The 13,741-nt window shown below is 38.9% G+C and overlaps 1 protein-coding gene across 1 annotated transcript; it reads right to left on the bottom strand.

Moving 5' to 3' along the window:
- Positions 1 to 12,046: 12,046 nt before the first annotated feature.
- On the bottom strand, positions 12,047 to 13,324 carry LOC132350489 (secretory carrier-associated membrane protein 1-like). The gene is made up of 2 exons (XM_059899667.1): positions 13,029 to 13,324; positions 12,047 to 12,847 (listed from the first exon to the last, which is right to left on the bottom strand). Exons 1-2 carry the CDS (start codon positions 13,289 to 13,291, stop codon positions 12,088 to 12,090), a joined length of 1,023 nt encoding a protein of 340 aa, XP_059755650.1. The 5' UTR covers positions 13,292 to 13,324; the 3' UTR covers positions 12,047 to 12,087.
- Positions 13,325 to 13,741: the final 417 nt, after the last annotated feature.

Genomic DNA, 13,741 nt, shown 5'->3' with positions numbered 1-13,741 from the left:
GTGCCAGGCAGGCAGAAAGAGCAGCATTGGATATAGGTGAAGACATCTTCTGTGTCTGTAGGAAGGACTTTCTAAAGTCAGAAAAGACCTAGTTTGTGGGCTTTGAGAGAACTTTATCCAAACAAGGGGGAAAATATCTCCTGCTAGCTCACTGGGAGTTTATGGGAAGAAATAGAAACTGCCTAGGTGTACCGTTGGAACCACGACAAGAACAAAGAATGGGAGGGGAAATAATATGTTAGGGACCAGTAGAGGAGGGAAAGGGAGAATGGCGGATGAGAGTGAGAGAGGAAGATGATATTGAGGGGAGCTGGCTGGGGCAGGGATATCCTTTTTTATTTTTCCCAGTGCTTCTGTGCCTTGCCCTCTTGTCCTAGAATGATATGAATGATGATTTTTTTAAGCAATCATACGTGATTTATTTTTTTTAATTTTATATTGGAGTATAGTTGATTAACAATGTTGTGATAGTTTCAGGTGTATAGCTAAGTGATTCAGTTATGTATGTACATGTATCTATTCTTTTTCAAATTCTTTCCCATTTAGGTTGTTACATAATATTGAGCAGAGTTCCCTGTGCTATACAGTAGGTTCTTGTTGGTTATCTATTTTAAATATAGTGGTGTGTACATGTCAATCCCAAACTCCCTGACTATTCCTTCCCACCCACCCCCCCCCCCCACCCTTCCCCGCTGGTAACCTTACATTATCTTTGCAAAACAAAAAGTGTTCACAGTGCCTCTGATCATTTGAAGTATTTTTAAGATCAACTGTAATGTAGGCCACATCTATTAAGAAGGAAGGAAGAGAGGGAGGGAGAGAGAAAGATTCAACAGAACACTAAAAGATTGCTGTGGTATCAGAGTAATATCTTATTAGCTGAGCTATTTTGTCAGGGCAAGCAGAGACCACACATACAGCCCTAGTCCCTGTGCCATGACAAAATCAGGCTTTGTTGAATACCTATGGGAATTAGAGTCATAGGTCTCTGTTTCTTCTCTCTTGTGACTTTGGGGCCATTTGTTACCCACTGTCTATTGTTCATGTCTGTATTCAGCACCTCATCATGTCTGAATAGAAAGGAAAAATCCAATTCTGTCTGATCATAATACATCGCCAGCAAAATTGAATATAACTCTAACCTTCAAAGAAAAGTAGTCAATAAATCTATGCAGAACTCCTGGTTAAAAAAATAGCTTCTGGTTGTTACTTTTTCCTTCTTAAACAAGTACAGTTTGATGTCCATAATGATACTAATTCTAATGTATTTCATTTCTTACTTCTGTCTGTGATTAGTCATCCCGGGAAATAATCACCAGGCAAGTAGCTTGGGATTAGGTTTTTCATTAGGATATTAATGCATGTTGTGAACTCTGAGAGGCTAATGCTTCCATCTCCAGGTAACCCGCTTCAGTCGTTCAGCTCTTTTTGTGGTCCTGCAAGTCTGGTCACTGGTGTTTGTGTTGTCACTGACACACTGATCTGCAGCACTATTTCACTTATACTTGGCGTTTGGATAGCTGGTTTGAGACTGACACTACCTCGTTAGTAATTTTCCTATTCAGACATATTCTATAGCAACTGCCACTTAACACTGCAGCGACTTTTCTCCCCCCTTTTTTCCTCATGTTCAGACTCCATTATACTTGCTATAAATTGGCAGGGATAAGGGTCAATTCCTGTTTTTTCTGCCATTGGTGATTTTCCCTCATTCTTAACTCATTTGAATCATTGTAATTCATTACATGGTTGCAGAAAGAATTTAATACAAGTTTGGGGTATCTGTGTGTGTGTTTGTGCATACACTATTGGCAGATCAAATTTATATATCTGTCTTTGTTCGGGAAGATCCCCATTCTATGTGTTTGTACAGTGAAGTAATATTGAAGTTACTGCAATTTTCATTCTGGGGCTAAAACTAAACCACTTTGACTTGATTAACCCACCACATACTGGCTTATTTACTGTACACTCTTGAGCAATTTAGTAATATTTGAGAGACTCTTCCAAAAAGCTATTGCTATTGTTATTTTTCTGGATTATTGGGAAGTGTATGAGTCAGGATTAGTAATACTAGCTGCTTCAATAACAAGTAAACCTGAAAATTTCATGGCTTAACCAAATTAGAGTTAATTAATTCTGGCTCCCATAAAGTCCAATGTGAATGTTCTAGATTGGGCAGTTTCCATGGTAGCCTTGTAAAACAGGGACTATGGGATCTGGGATCCTTTCATCTACTCTAGGAATTCTGGGCTCCCCTATATCTTTGGAGTTCTTCCCTGGATCCCTTCACCTGTCTAGCCAAATTGGAGGAGGGAAGGGGAGGAGAGAAGAGAGCAGAGGAATTCTGTAAGAGAGAGAAATTCTGTAAGAGATTTTAGAGGCCATTATTGGAGGAATCATGTCATTATACTGACATTTCTTAACCCACACTTGAGTCACATTGCCTTACCTCCTGTAAGGCAACTTGCAAAGGTATTTTATCCACGTGCCCAGGAGGAAATGAAAAGGTATGGACGGTACAGAGCAGTGTCTCACCTATGCTTTTCCCATGCATGGAACATATTTAGCACCACCCAAAGGAGACACCCCAGAGTTCCATCTAGACACTGCATCCAGCAGGATCTCTGGGTAATGAGCTACTTTCTCCATCTCACTAGACGCGGCTCTTCTTGGTCTAATACCTATGACTTAAAGAGACAAGCTATTTCCTTCTCCCCCATACACTTAATATACAGTGGTAGAGCAGGGGCAGGCTAACCACAGTGATGCTGCCATTTGGAAAATTAGAGAAGGAAAGCACAGAGAATTCACTGATTCACTTTGCTGTCTTCTCCCTGTGTCTTCACATGATCTTCCTTCTGTATCAGTCTGTGCCAAAATGTCCTCTTCCTATAAGAACACCCGTCATATTGGATTAGGACTCACCCTAAGGACCTTAGTTTAACTTGATTACCTCTGTATATACCCAATATCAAATAAGGTCACATTCTGAGGTAGTAGAAATTAGGACACCAACAAATGAATTTAGGGAGACACAATTCAACCCATAGCACTGTATATGATCTTTTGATTATAGTTATTTCCTTATGCCAACATCCTCATTCAAAGTTCTAAATTTAATTTCACATCTGCCATATTTTGTTGTTTCCTCAACCTTATGCTTTCCTCTCTCAAGATAATGACAGCTGTCAGTCTTGAATGAGAAGCCACATTTGATAGTTTAATTTGATAGTTGTCTTTAGACATTTTACTCATCTAAGTTTTGTTAGGTCACTGACCCTTAAAACCTTTTTAAAATTCCATGTTTTATTGTTTGTGTCAAGAAGCAAATGGCTTTTCTAGAAATAAGGCCCTACCTTTCTGACTTTCTCTATTCCCTCTCATTGCTACTGGCAAACTAGCCAGGTTTTTCCTGAGTTCATCTCTTTCTTGCAAGGCCTTGTCAAAGCAGCCAACAGTATCCAACATACACTAACAGTTTGATGCTTCTAATTCTTGCCAGTGAAGCTGCTGGCTCAGAAGGCGTGTGGTTGGCTGTCTACGCCATTGTGGGTGAGGGTATACCAAATACGTTGCCACTGAATGACACGAGTTCCCATCTTTTGAGCCTCTATTATCAGTCTCCTTACCACCTATCACCAGACTTTTAAGGCAAATACTGCATCTTTAAATTTTATATTCCAGCAGCACCCTTTTTCTAGTTAACAATTGCTGTATAAGGCAGGTTAAATAATGCTAGCTTCTGCAGTAACAGCAATGAAAGCTGAGTCCCTTAGCATTGTTTAACTTTATGTATTCCTCATGAAAATGTATCAGTTAATATAGTCACCATCAGCCTTCCTGAGTGGCTTTCCTCCATGGAATCCAGGCTCTCTTCATCCACTGGTTCTCATAAGCCAAAAAACCCTCCTCTGGATCCTCTCCCTCCAGCTAACCAATGAGAAAAGAATGAGAGTGAGAGTGTACATGCAAAAGATCATGTGAGAGTTTTCAAGGGTAAGCTCTGAAAATGGCATGCATTACTCCTGCCCGCATTTTTTTGACCATAACTTAGTCCCATGATCCGATCTAACTTCAGGGGTGGTGGAAAATACATTTCTCTTAAAAGGAATGATTTGGTGAACACATAATTCGAAGACACTGGAGAATTAAATAAAATAACACATGTAGAACCCTTGGAAGAGTGTCTGATACACATAGGAGGCATTTAGTAAATCTTGGTTACCAGTAGAGAAGGCATTTTATGTACTGACTGGTCTCAGTAAGCTCCTGAAGAATGTCTATTACATATCTGCATGGTTTAATCAAATATATCATTAGAAGTAGGATGACATTTTCACTTACTGAAATTCTGACAGCTCATAAATCCTGAAATTCAGGACCCACTGTGAAGAGCAAAAACAGTGAGATGCATTCTTTTTTTGTGTGCATACAGACTTGCATGCAATTGCTCGCATATGCACATACGCTAAGAGACCAGGTAAGAAATTACTCTAATTTTCTTTCCTTGTGCTGTAATGAACCTTTCTAGACACAATTTTTAGTTAACTGTGTGATGCTGCTTTCCATTTAGCCTAGAGTAGGGTAGACGTGCTACCCATGAATCTCTCTTTATTGTCCTCAGAATGAGGAACACTTAGGGTACAGAGATGAAAGCATTTCCTCTTTTTCTCCTGTTCCGGAACATTTGTGAGGAGTATAGACTACCACGGCAAACACCTCCCTCTGCCTGGGTTTTGGGAGAACACACTCTCTTGGAGTCTGCTTGACCTACAGTAGGCTGTGTTCGCATGCTCCTGTGGGCTTCCTGTGTGGTGAATGCATGTATGAGAAAGAGAATTTTATATTTGGAACAAAATGCTATCTGATCTTTACAGGATTAGGTAGAGAGCAGAGTGCCAACCAGAAGCAATAATAATGTTAATGAAACCAATGGCTAAGGAGAAATTTCTGGTGAGTGTCAATCATGAGGGAAAATGTCAGAAAAAGGTGTTATGTTTCCTTATAGAAGAAGCCTCAGATGGCATTGGCATTTGAAACAGCTGGCAAAGGGCAGATTTTCCTATAATAAAGTCCCATTCAAATCAGATCCAATATAGGCATACAAGGTATCCTAAAATGTTTGATTGAGTTCCCTACTGATTTCCAAACTGAAGAGTCTAAGCTAAGTAAACTTCAAGCCTGCAGCAATTTGTTCTAAATCCTAGGAAAGAAAGAGATGCCAAAGTCAGTTGTGTGTGTCAAGAGCTTCTTCCTCGTGTAAATACAAGAGCATACTTCTTCTGCTTTCTTAGAAGCAAAGCATTTGATTCTACCTCTTTTGTTTTCATCTGATTCACTTCATCTCCTTCAAGCCAAGTATTAGTAATCTAAGGACTATTTCAGTAATTTTAGCAGTGAAGACTATAGTTGGCATGAAGGCAGTACCTTGAGAAGCACAGAGGGGCCATCCAGTATTCAGAAACTTGGTTGCACATTAAAAATGCTCTGATTAGTTTTTTTCCATGTAATTGACCATGATGAATACTGTTTGAGAGGAGTAAAACTCAGGACATCAGAAAAGGAGTCAAACTAAAGAAAGAGAAAAAGTTATAACCAGGATCAGATGGTCATTACCCCACAAGTCAAAACATCAATCCGTTAGGGGTCAAAAGAACTAAAGCAAAGAAAAGAGCAGAAAATAATTAAAATGGGAACATTTTAAAAGACATCAGATGTGGATTAAGGTTGAGTCAAGCTTCATCTTAAGGCTCCAAGGATCAGGTCGGTGGGAGCAGGTGGGTCTCAAGGCCATCACGTAAGGGACTGGAAAAAACCTGTACAACTTCCACTTAGGTCATGGGAAGCAGAATGGGTCATGGTAAATTGCCTCAAGAAAATAAGAACTTGTTAGTTATGTTTAAAGCAGTGATTCTAGACTGAAAAATTGCCCCTATCTTTGTTTAATGTAGGGATTCTCAATCATAGCACTATTAACATTTCAGGTCAGATAACTCTTTGTTGTAGGGGCCTGTCCTTGCATTGCATATCTGACTTCTATCCATCATATGCCAATAGGACCTCCCCAATTGCAACAACCAAAAACATCTCCAGACATTTCTAAATGCCCCTTGAGGAACATAATTGCCCCTGTTTGAGAAACACTAGTTTAAAGGAATTTTATTCTCCCAAAATGGGAATGGTTGGACAACTCCTTCCATTTTTCTCAACGCTTTCATGAATTCTTTTTTTTAAAATTAATTAATTAATTAATTTTTAAATTTTTGGCTGTGTTGGGTCTTCGTTTCTGTGCAAGGGCTTTCTCCAGTTGCAGCGAGCGGGGGCCACTCTTCATCGTGGTGCGTGGGCCTCTCACTATCGCGGCCTCTCTTGTTGTGGAGCACAGGCTCCAGACGTGCAGGCTCAGTAGCTGTGGCTCATGGGCCTAGCCGCTCCGCGGCATGTGGGATCTTCCCGGACCGGGGCATGAACCCGAGTCCCCTGCATTGGCAGGCGGATTCCTAACCACTGCACCACCAGGGAAGCCCCATGAATTCTTTTTTGGCCAAACAGGTTTTCTTTATTCAGTTTGCTGCCACAAGCTACCATGAACTTATTGATAATTTTCTTCTCCATTTTTCTTTTTCTTTTTTTCAAATTCATCAAAAATTTTAAAATATTATTAGAACAAAACTTTTACTCATAAAAACATCTTCTCCATTTTCTAATGCCATTTTCATGATTTTTTTTTCAAAATTATCCCACATTCTTTCTCACAATGATCATTTAAGATTATAATTTCCTTGTAGCCATAGTCCTCCTATAGCTTTTTTTGTTTTTTTGGTTACAACTTACTAGCTTTTTAGTCCTTCTCTACACAGTGGCAGCCAAATCAATATTATGGTTGATGGAACCTTTCAGCTGTGTCTGGTCCAACATAGAAACTGTAACACATCTTCATAGAAACACAGGTCATCTGAGACTGATCAGTTCTCACTTACAGATTCTTCTCTGACTGAACTCAAAGTACGTGAGCAGTCTTCTGAGGAATGCGGTACCACGTTCTATGTTTCTAGCCCCATGTTCTTTGTCTTGACTCAGGTTGGCCTCACGCATCATCTTGAAGTTCTAATTGCACATGTTGCCTTATCTGTGTGCATTTTGTCCTTGAACTGTCTCTCTACATAGTCTCAACCTTTCCCTACACAGGTTTACATCAGCCCTCATTCAGACCTGCTCTTGGTAAAGTCTTCCAAGTATTGTAGTTTTTCTTTATTTACTTAGAATTTTACCAGTATTTTCATTAGCATTGTTACTTATTCTTATAGTTCTCTGGTTACAAAGTTACATAGGTTATGAGTAAACCACCTGACTCCAGGTTTCCCCTGTTGGTGCTTGATCCTGCAGAATGTGAGGAATTCTTTTCAGAAATGTACTTATCATTTTGTAACAGAAACATCTGAACCCGGAGAAGACCTAAAAAGTGATTTAATCTAACTCTCATTTCCCACCCATTTTGTAAATAACAAAACTGAGACCCATTGATTATAATAGTGGCACAACTTGTTTCCTGCTTTACTCTGTAGCCACAGAACTCCTAGCAGCAATTTGTGCTCCATTACAGTGTCTTCCCTTAGCTTCGATTTGCGGCTATAACTATCTTTTTTTTTTTTTTTTTTTTTTTTAATCTCGGGTTATTACCTCGTAAAAGAGTTCTGATACATTAGTGGTTTTTATTGAAAGCTACCTCCAATCTGTTTTGGAAATAGGCAACATATAAATAGTAAATAAATAATTAACCTAGGAGCAGAGAGGTTTTTATACCTTGTTGGCAACAGAGCTGACACTGGAACTTCATTTCCAAGTCCCAGACCAGTCCACTCTCCCTAACATCCTGTCTCCCCATGCATTTGTGGGTCTCCCATTTTATATCACTGTGGCCTTGCAGACTCAATAAATAATCACCAAGGCATTGCCAGGTTTACTCCCAAATGTTTCACTTACATGCCCAGTTAGGCCAAAGTTTAAAATCAGAGATATCTGTGTTGCCATCTTAAGGTAAACATTATTAGCTAACCAATTAACCTAAGGTAACCATCTTAGGTTAATTTTGTCAAAAGTATACTTTATACATGGTGATTCACAATCTTTTCAGATCTGGTTAGAAAGACATATTGTTTATTCTTTGAAAATTTATTATAAAAGTGAAACTTTTAAGCTGGGTTTTATTAGCACCAAACTCTAATCTGCCCGAGAAAAGGAACCTCTTATAGATTAGTCCACAGTTTCTCCCCACCAACTCTTTCCCCATTAATGTTCATTATTTTATACTCTCTGGAAAAATATTTAAGAAACAAAATGAAGAAGGATTCAAAAACAGCATTAAAAAAAAAAATCTGGAACAACAGTAAAGGTCCAAGAAAATAAATTCAACGAGGAACAAATATTGTAGCTTGCCCTGAACCAAGTTAAATATGAAAAAAAAATAGGAGGAAAGGGATTTAAAAAAAAGGATGGGTGTAGATCAGAGTTTGTAAACATGATAGCTTCAGGCAGAATGAGGGCTGTAGTTTAGCTTTGTTTGGTAGGCATAGCATTGGCCCACAAAGACTTTATAAATTTGAACGACTTGCCAACATTATATAACCAAGAGATTTCACATAATCATCTAAATTTTTGGCTATTCTTAAAATGTCTGAGAAAATGTGCACAAAAGACCTGAGTTTCAGCATGGCAACCACTGGCTGGAACTGAACACCTGGGGGTGCCTTCTTTTTTTTTTTTTCCAGTAAACAGCATTTTATTTTATGACACTCTGTGTTAATACAATAAATATAGAAAACTTCCAAACCACTGAAAACATGCAACATTAGAGGGACAGATGGAGGGCATTTATATAGAACCATGGCAGTCACCATAATGGCAGCACAATATTACTCCTTGACAAAATATACAAACATCCCTAGATAAATAATCCAAGTCCCAAATTAAAAAACACTGAGCAATGATTTTCCAGTGTTCAAACTTTGGTTTGAAATAAAATAGCCAAAACTTAATATTACCAACTGAAAAATGACATGGATCCTTACAATGTGAAGACCATTTCATGATTGCGATACTGGGTAATGCTAATATTAAATATAAAACACTAACAAGTGCCAATCTTTTACTGAGCGCAAATGTGACTATTTACTAATAATTATTGTTAAGAGAATAGAGATTATAAGAATTAAAAACCCCTCTACCTTATTAAACTGTTAAGCAGTGCCATCATTTTAATGCACATTTGTGTTTTTAAAAAAACATTTTTCTCTTATAAGCTTGTATTAACCCAAATAACTGGAATTTAAAACAACATTTCCCTCATCCAAACAAAAAAAGGTACAATTGGTTGTAATTACTCTTTGCTATTTAGCAATAGAGGATTTCTACAGAATAGAGAGAAATATTCCTAATTCTTGAAGGAAAGTATCTCAGTATTTTTCAGAAGTCTCTATGATCAAGTTTTCATTTTGCAGTTTAAAGAAAAACAAAAGGAACTTGAGAGATGAATTAATGATAGACATAAGTACTTTTGCTGTATTTTGTGGTTAATGTTTTGAATGTTTGTAAAATCCACACTCAACAAAGCATACTGATGAGACAGATTTTCAGTAAGATTATAGACTCTAAAAATTTTGAACTGGCTTATTTGGTTGAGAAAGTAGGTAGAGATTATCACTGATCAGAAATATTCATAAAAACAGCTTTAAATTCATACTCTGAATCCTACTTTCATCAGAATAAAAGAAATATCTTCCAAGTATATTACTTCAGCAAAGTCCCAAATAAATCAAATGTAAACACCATCTGGATGGATCCGTGTTATATCTTGTATCACACAAAGCTTCTTTCATAAATAGTGAGAACTCACCATCCTACCCCCAGCATGAAACTCATTTTAACTCCAGATTTGGGGGGAAGAATAAAAGTGATTTAACCATTTACACCCAGCCAATTTTTTAGTCTCAAATAATATAATCTAATAGAGTGCCCTTACTTTTCAAAATCAAGTTGAATTCTTATTATTCTGCAATCTTTTAGGTTAGCTAATGACTTCCAAAACAACAGTATTGTGACCTTACAAATGTCTTTAAGTCATTTAATCAGCTATTAAAAATGACTCAAAGTTTCAACCCAAGTATACTATAAGAATGAAGTCCTGTGCTGCATAGTAATAATTTTAACATGATTATATCCATAATTAATGCATGCAACTGTATCTGTATTTGCTTGCTTGATACAAGTTAAATGTTTTATTTTTTTCTGTTGCTACAAATTTTTTTTTTTTAATAAATTTATTTACTTATTTATTTATTTATTTTTACCTGTGTTGGGTCTTCGTTTCTGTGCGAGGGCTTTCTCTAGTTGTGGCGAGCGCGGGCCACTCTTCATTGCGGTGCGTGGGCCTCTCACTATCGCGGCCTCTCCTGTTGCGGAGCACAGGCTCCAGATGCGCAGGCTCAGTAGTTGTGGCTCACGGGCCCAGTTGCTCCGCAGCATGTGGGATCTTCCCAGACCAGGGCTCGAACCCGTATCCCCTGCATTGGCAGGCAGATTCTCAACCACTGCACCACCAGGGAAGCCCTGTTGCTACAAATTTTAATGTATTCAGTCTGTCTCAAAAATTCGAAGACTGAGGTGCATTAGGGATTCAAGTATATGTGAAGTGCCAGGGTCTTTTTATTTTTAATGCCAACTAGACGTGAGAGGCTAAAAGAAAAATTTCTTAAATACTGTTATGTTCTTTTTGGACATCGAGTTAGGCTAGACTTTAATACCTCTGTTAAAAATTACACACACATACCCCAGAAAAGAGCTGCCAAACACAATCTCAGTTCAATTAAAAAGAGTAGCCACAATAATATACCAAAGTTTCTATACAGTAATGTTTTACTATGATATGAATACTGAAAATTAAAAACAAAAAGGTATTATCATCACTACATTCTACTCCATCAATTATCAACCTTTTCTTTTTTTTTTTTTAAATTTATTTATTTGTATTTTTAATTTTTTTGGCTGTGTTGGGTCTTCGTTTCTGTGCGAGCGCTTTCTCCAGTTGCGGCGAGCGGGGGCCACTCTTCATTGCGGTGCGCGGGCCTCTCACTGTCACGGCTTCTTCCGTTGCGGAGCACAGGCTCCAGACGCGCAGGCTCAGTAGTTGTGGCTCACGGGCTCAGTTGCTCCGCGGCATGTGGGATCTTCCCAGACCAGGGCTCAAACCCGTGTCCCCTGCATTGGCAGGCAGATTCTTAACCACTGCGCCACCAGGGAAGCCCCACTACCTTTTCTTTTGGATAATGCACTGCATATTATATTATATCCTCATATTGCACCCTAGTGAATTTTTATTTAAAAGAAAGTATTACAGAAAATCATTTCTATGATTCTATAAACAACTCCCCAATCCTGCAACCATAAGCAGTGCATAACCCCAAATACTAATTCTTTTAAGAAACATGGTGACCATGCAAGATCAGAGCTTGATTATCAAAATATAAACTACTCAAAAAAAGAAAATAAAAAGATAAAATTTACATTATCTACCATAAAATGTACACAGGTTCTTCACTAGTGACTGAAACTGCTAAAAAGCAAGCCAATTTAAAAATCCCTAAGTCTCTGATGTCCTATTTCTTTCAATATAAATAAGGAAAAGGAACAAAGCATTGCTTTACTGCTCCAATGTGTAATCCTTACGTCTGACTCTTGAAAGAATGACTGCAGCAAGTACTAAGTGCATTTTTAATCATAAGTGCCATGTTAATTTCAGTGTGTCACCACTGAAATAATTTGCTGAACATTCATCCCCCCCAAAAATATGGAGAATATTTATTTCGCATGTAATTTTTTTTTTTTTTTTGCAAGAGGCACTGAAATATTAAGAAACTATCAGGTAAATAATAGGACAAGGAAGTTTTTCTGGTTTTAGCCCATGCATAAGTGATTAGGAAATATACATGCTGTGTGTACTGTGTGTTTTGAACAAAACAAATATTTATAGAATACAGTAACTGGAGAAAAAAGTACAGTCAGAAGGTAACAATGCATTGTTTGAAGACTCTAAATTTGGTTACCCTTGAAAGCATTCTGAGCTGCACTAGTTGCTGCAGTTGAAGCTGCATTTGCAGCTGCGGTCTGGACAGTTTTGTTGGACATCACACCTGTTGCAAACTCTTGTTGGGCCTTCTCAAAACTAGCACCTGTTGTGCGATACAGTCCATGTACCTTTTTAAACATAACTAGCGAGATGACTGCTGATGCTGTGAAAAGTGCTGCTATGATTATCATCATGATTCCAACAGGAATACTTTTGTTGAGACCAGTAAGGGATGAAATCCAACCGCAGTTACCCCAATTATGAAATCCTGCAGCCTGGAGTACATGCACAGCAAACTGACAAATATAGACGAAAAAGAATACAAAGAATCTGAATGAACTGTCACTCCTGAAAGCTCCGTAAAGTGGTCTGTACCAACAGACAAATGAACAAGGAGTAAAAAGCAAGAACCACAGGATACTCAATCCAAAATCAACCCCTCTTGGAGGATCAACACAAAACCAAGCCAAGCATCCGAAGATATTTAGAAACAGTGTTACAGCATGGAACATCCATAAGTAGTACATAATCTTTACTGTCTTTTGGAATTCTACAGGAATGTCTACAGAAAAATCCTGATAGAAACAAGGTCCCACAGGAAAATTGTCAGGAAGAGGTGGCCAATTGTTTTTTCTGCCATGTTGACTGAGATTTTGCATTTCTTGTTCTCGACGATCTAATTCTAATTCTGCTGCTTTTCTTTCTAGTTCTTCCTGGTGCTTTGTGGCCACCTAGATGGGTGGGATAGGGAGAGTGGGAGTGAGATGCAGGAGGGGGGGTATAGGGGGATATATGTATACGTATGGCTGATTCACTTTGTTATACAGCAGAAACTAATGCAACATTGTGGAGCAATTTTATGCCAATAAAGATGATAAATAAAATAAAAAAAATTAAAAAAAAAAGAAGTTCAGCTTGGGCCAAGGCATGCTCCTTTGCAATCTGTGTATAAGCCGGATGTTCCTCTGTTGGTTTCATTATTGCTGGTTGTGTGCTGGGTACGTTAGGCACTTTCACATTGCCCGGTGGAGGTGTTCTAGAATCCGAGAATGGATTGTATTCATCAAGTCCTGGTGGGACATTTCTTGTCACTTGTGTAACTGATGGGTCCTTGAAAGGGTTGTTGAGATCCGGGTCTGCAAACGGGTTACTCTCAAAATCCGACATCTCGCGCTCGGCGTCACCCACCCGACCCAGGCGCAGAGAGAGAGGAGGCGAGGCCGCCGCCCCCCTGCGCGCTCACGTCGCCGCCGCCGCCGCCGAGCAGATCCGGGTGCAGCTCGCGAGGCCACCCAGCCGGCCGTGCCCCTGAGCATGCCCGGTGCGACGGACTGCCGGACGCCGGCGCAGCTCCTAGTTCGCCATCCCGTTCCTCCGGGCAGGGGGTGCCTTCTCGAGAAAGCCCATGATCCAGTTTTTGCCTGATTGCTGATGGCTGATTGCCATCCTAGTAATGGTATTTTTTTGGATCCCATAGGTACTTACACACATGTATCAGGTAATGGAAACTTCTTGGCTTCATTAGAGACGTGCTTTCCTAGTGCCTTACTTTTATTCACCTGCACAATATGTCAAGTGTTAACCTGTAATTATACCTGGAAGTCCAACTTTCAAAGA

The sequence above is a fragment of the Balaenoptera ricei genome, chromosome 16, assembly GCF_028023285.1.
Source record: "Balaenoptera ricei isolate mBalRic1 chromosome 16, mBalRic1.hap2, whole genome shotgun sequence".
NCBI lineage: Eukaryota > Metazoa > Chordata > Mammalia > Artiodactyla > Balaenopteridae > Balaenoptera > Balaenoptera ricei.
This window is presented reverse-complemented; position numbering and strand designations above follow the sequence as displayed.

Coding starts and splice junctions, on each gene's coding strand:
- LOC132350489 (XM_059899667.1), bottom strand. CDS start 13,291: ATGTCGGATTTTGAGAGTAACCCGTTTGCAGACCCGGATCTCAACAAC. Junction 12,848..13,028: donor TTGGCCCAAGCTGAACTTCT/TTTTTTTTTAAT, acceptor CTAGGTGGCCAC/AAAGCACCAGGAAGAACTAG.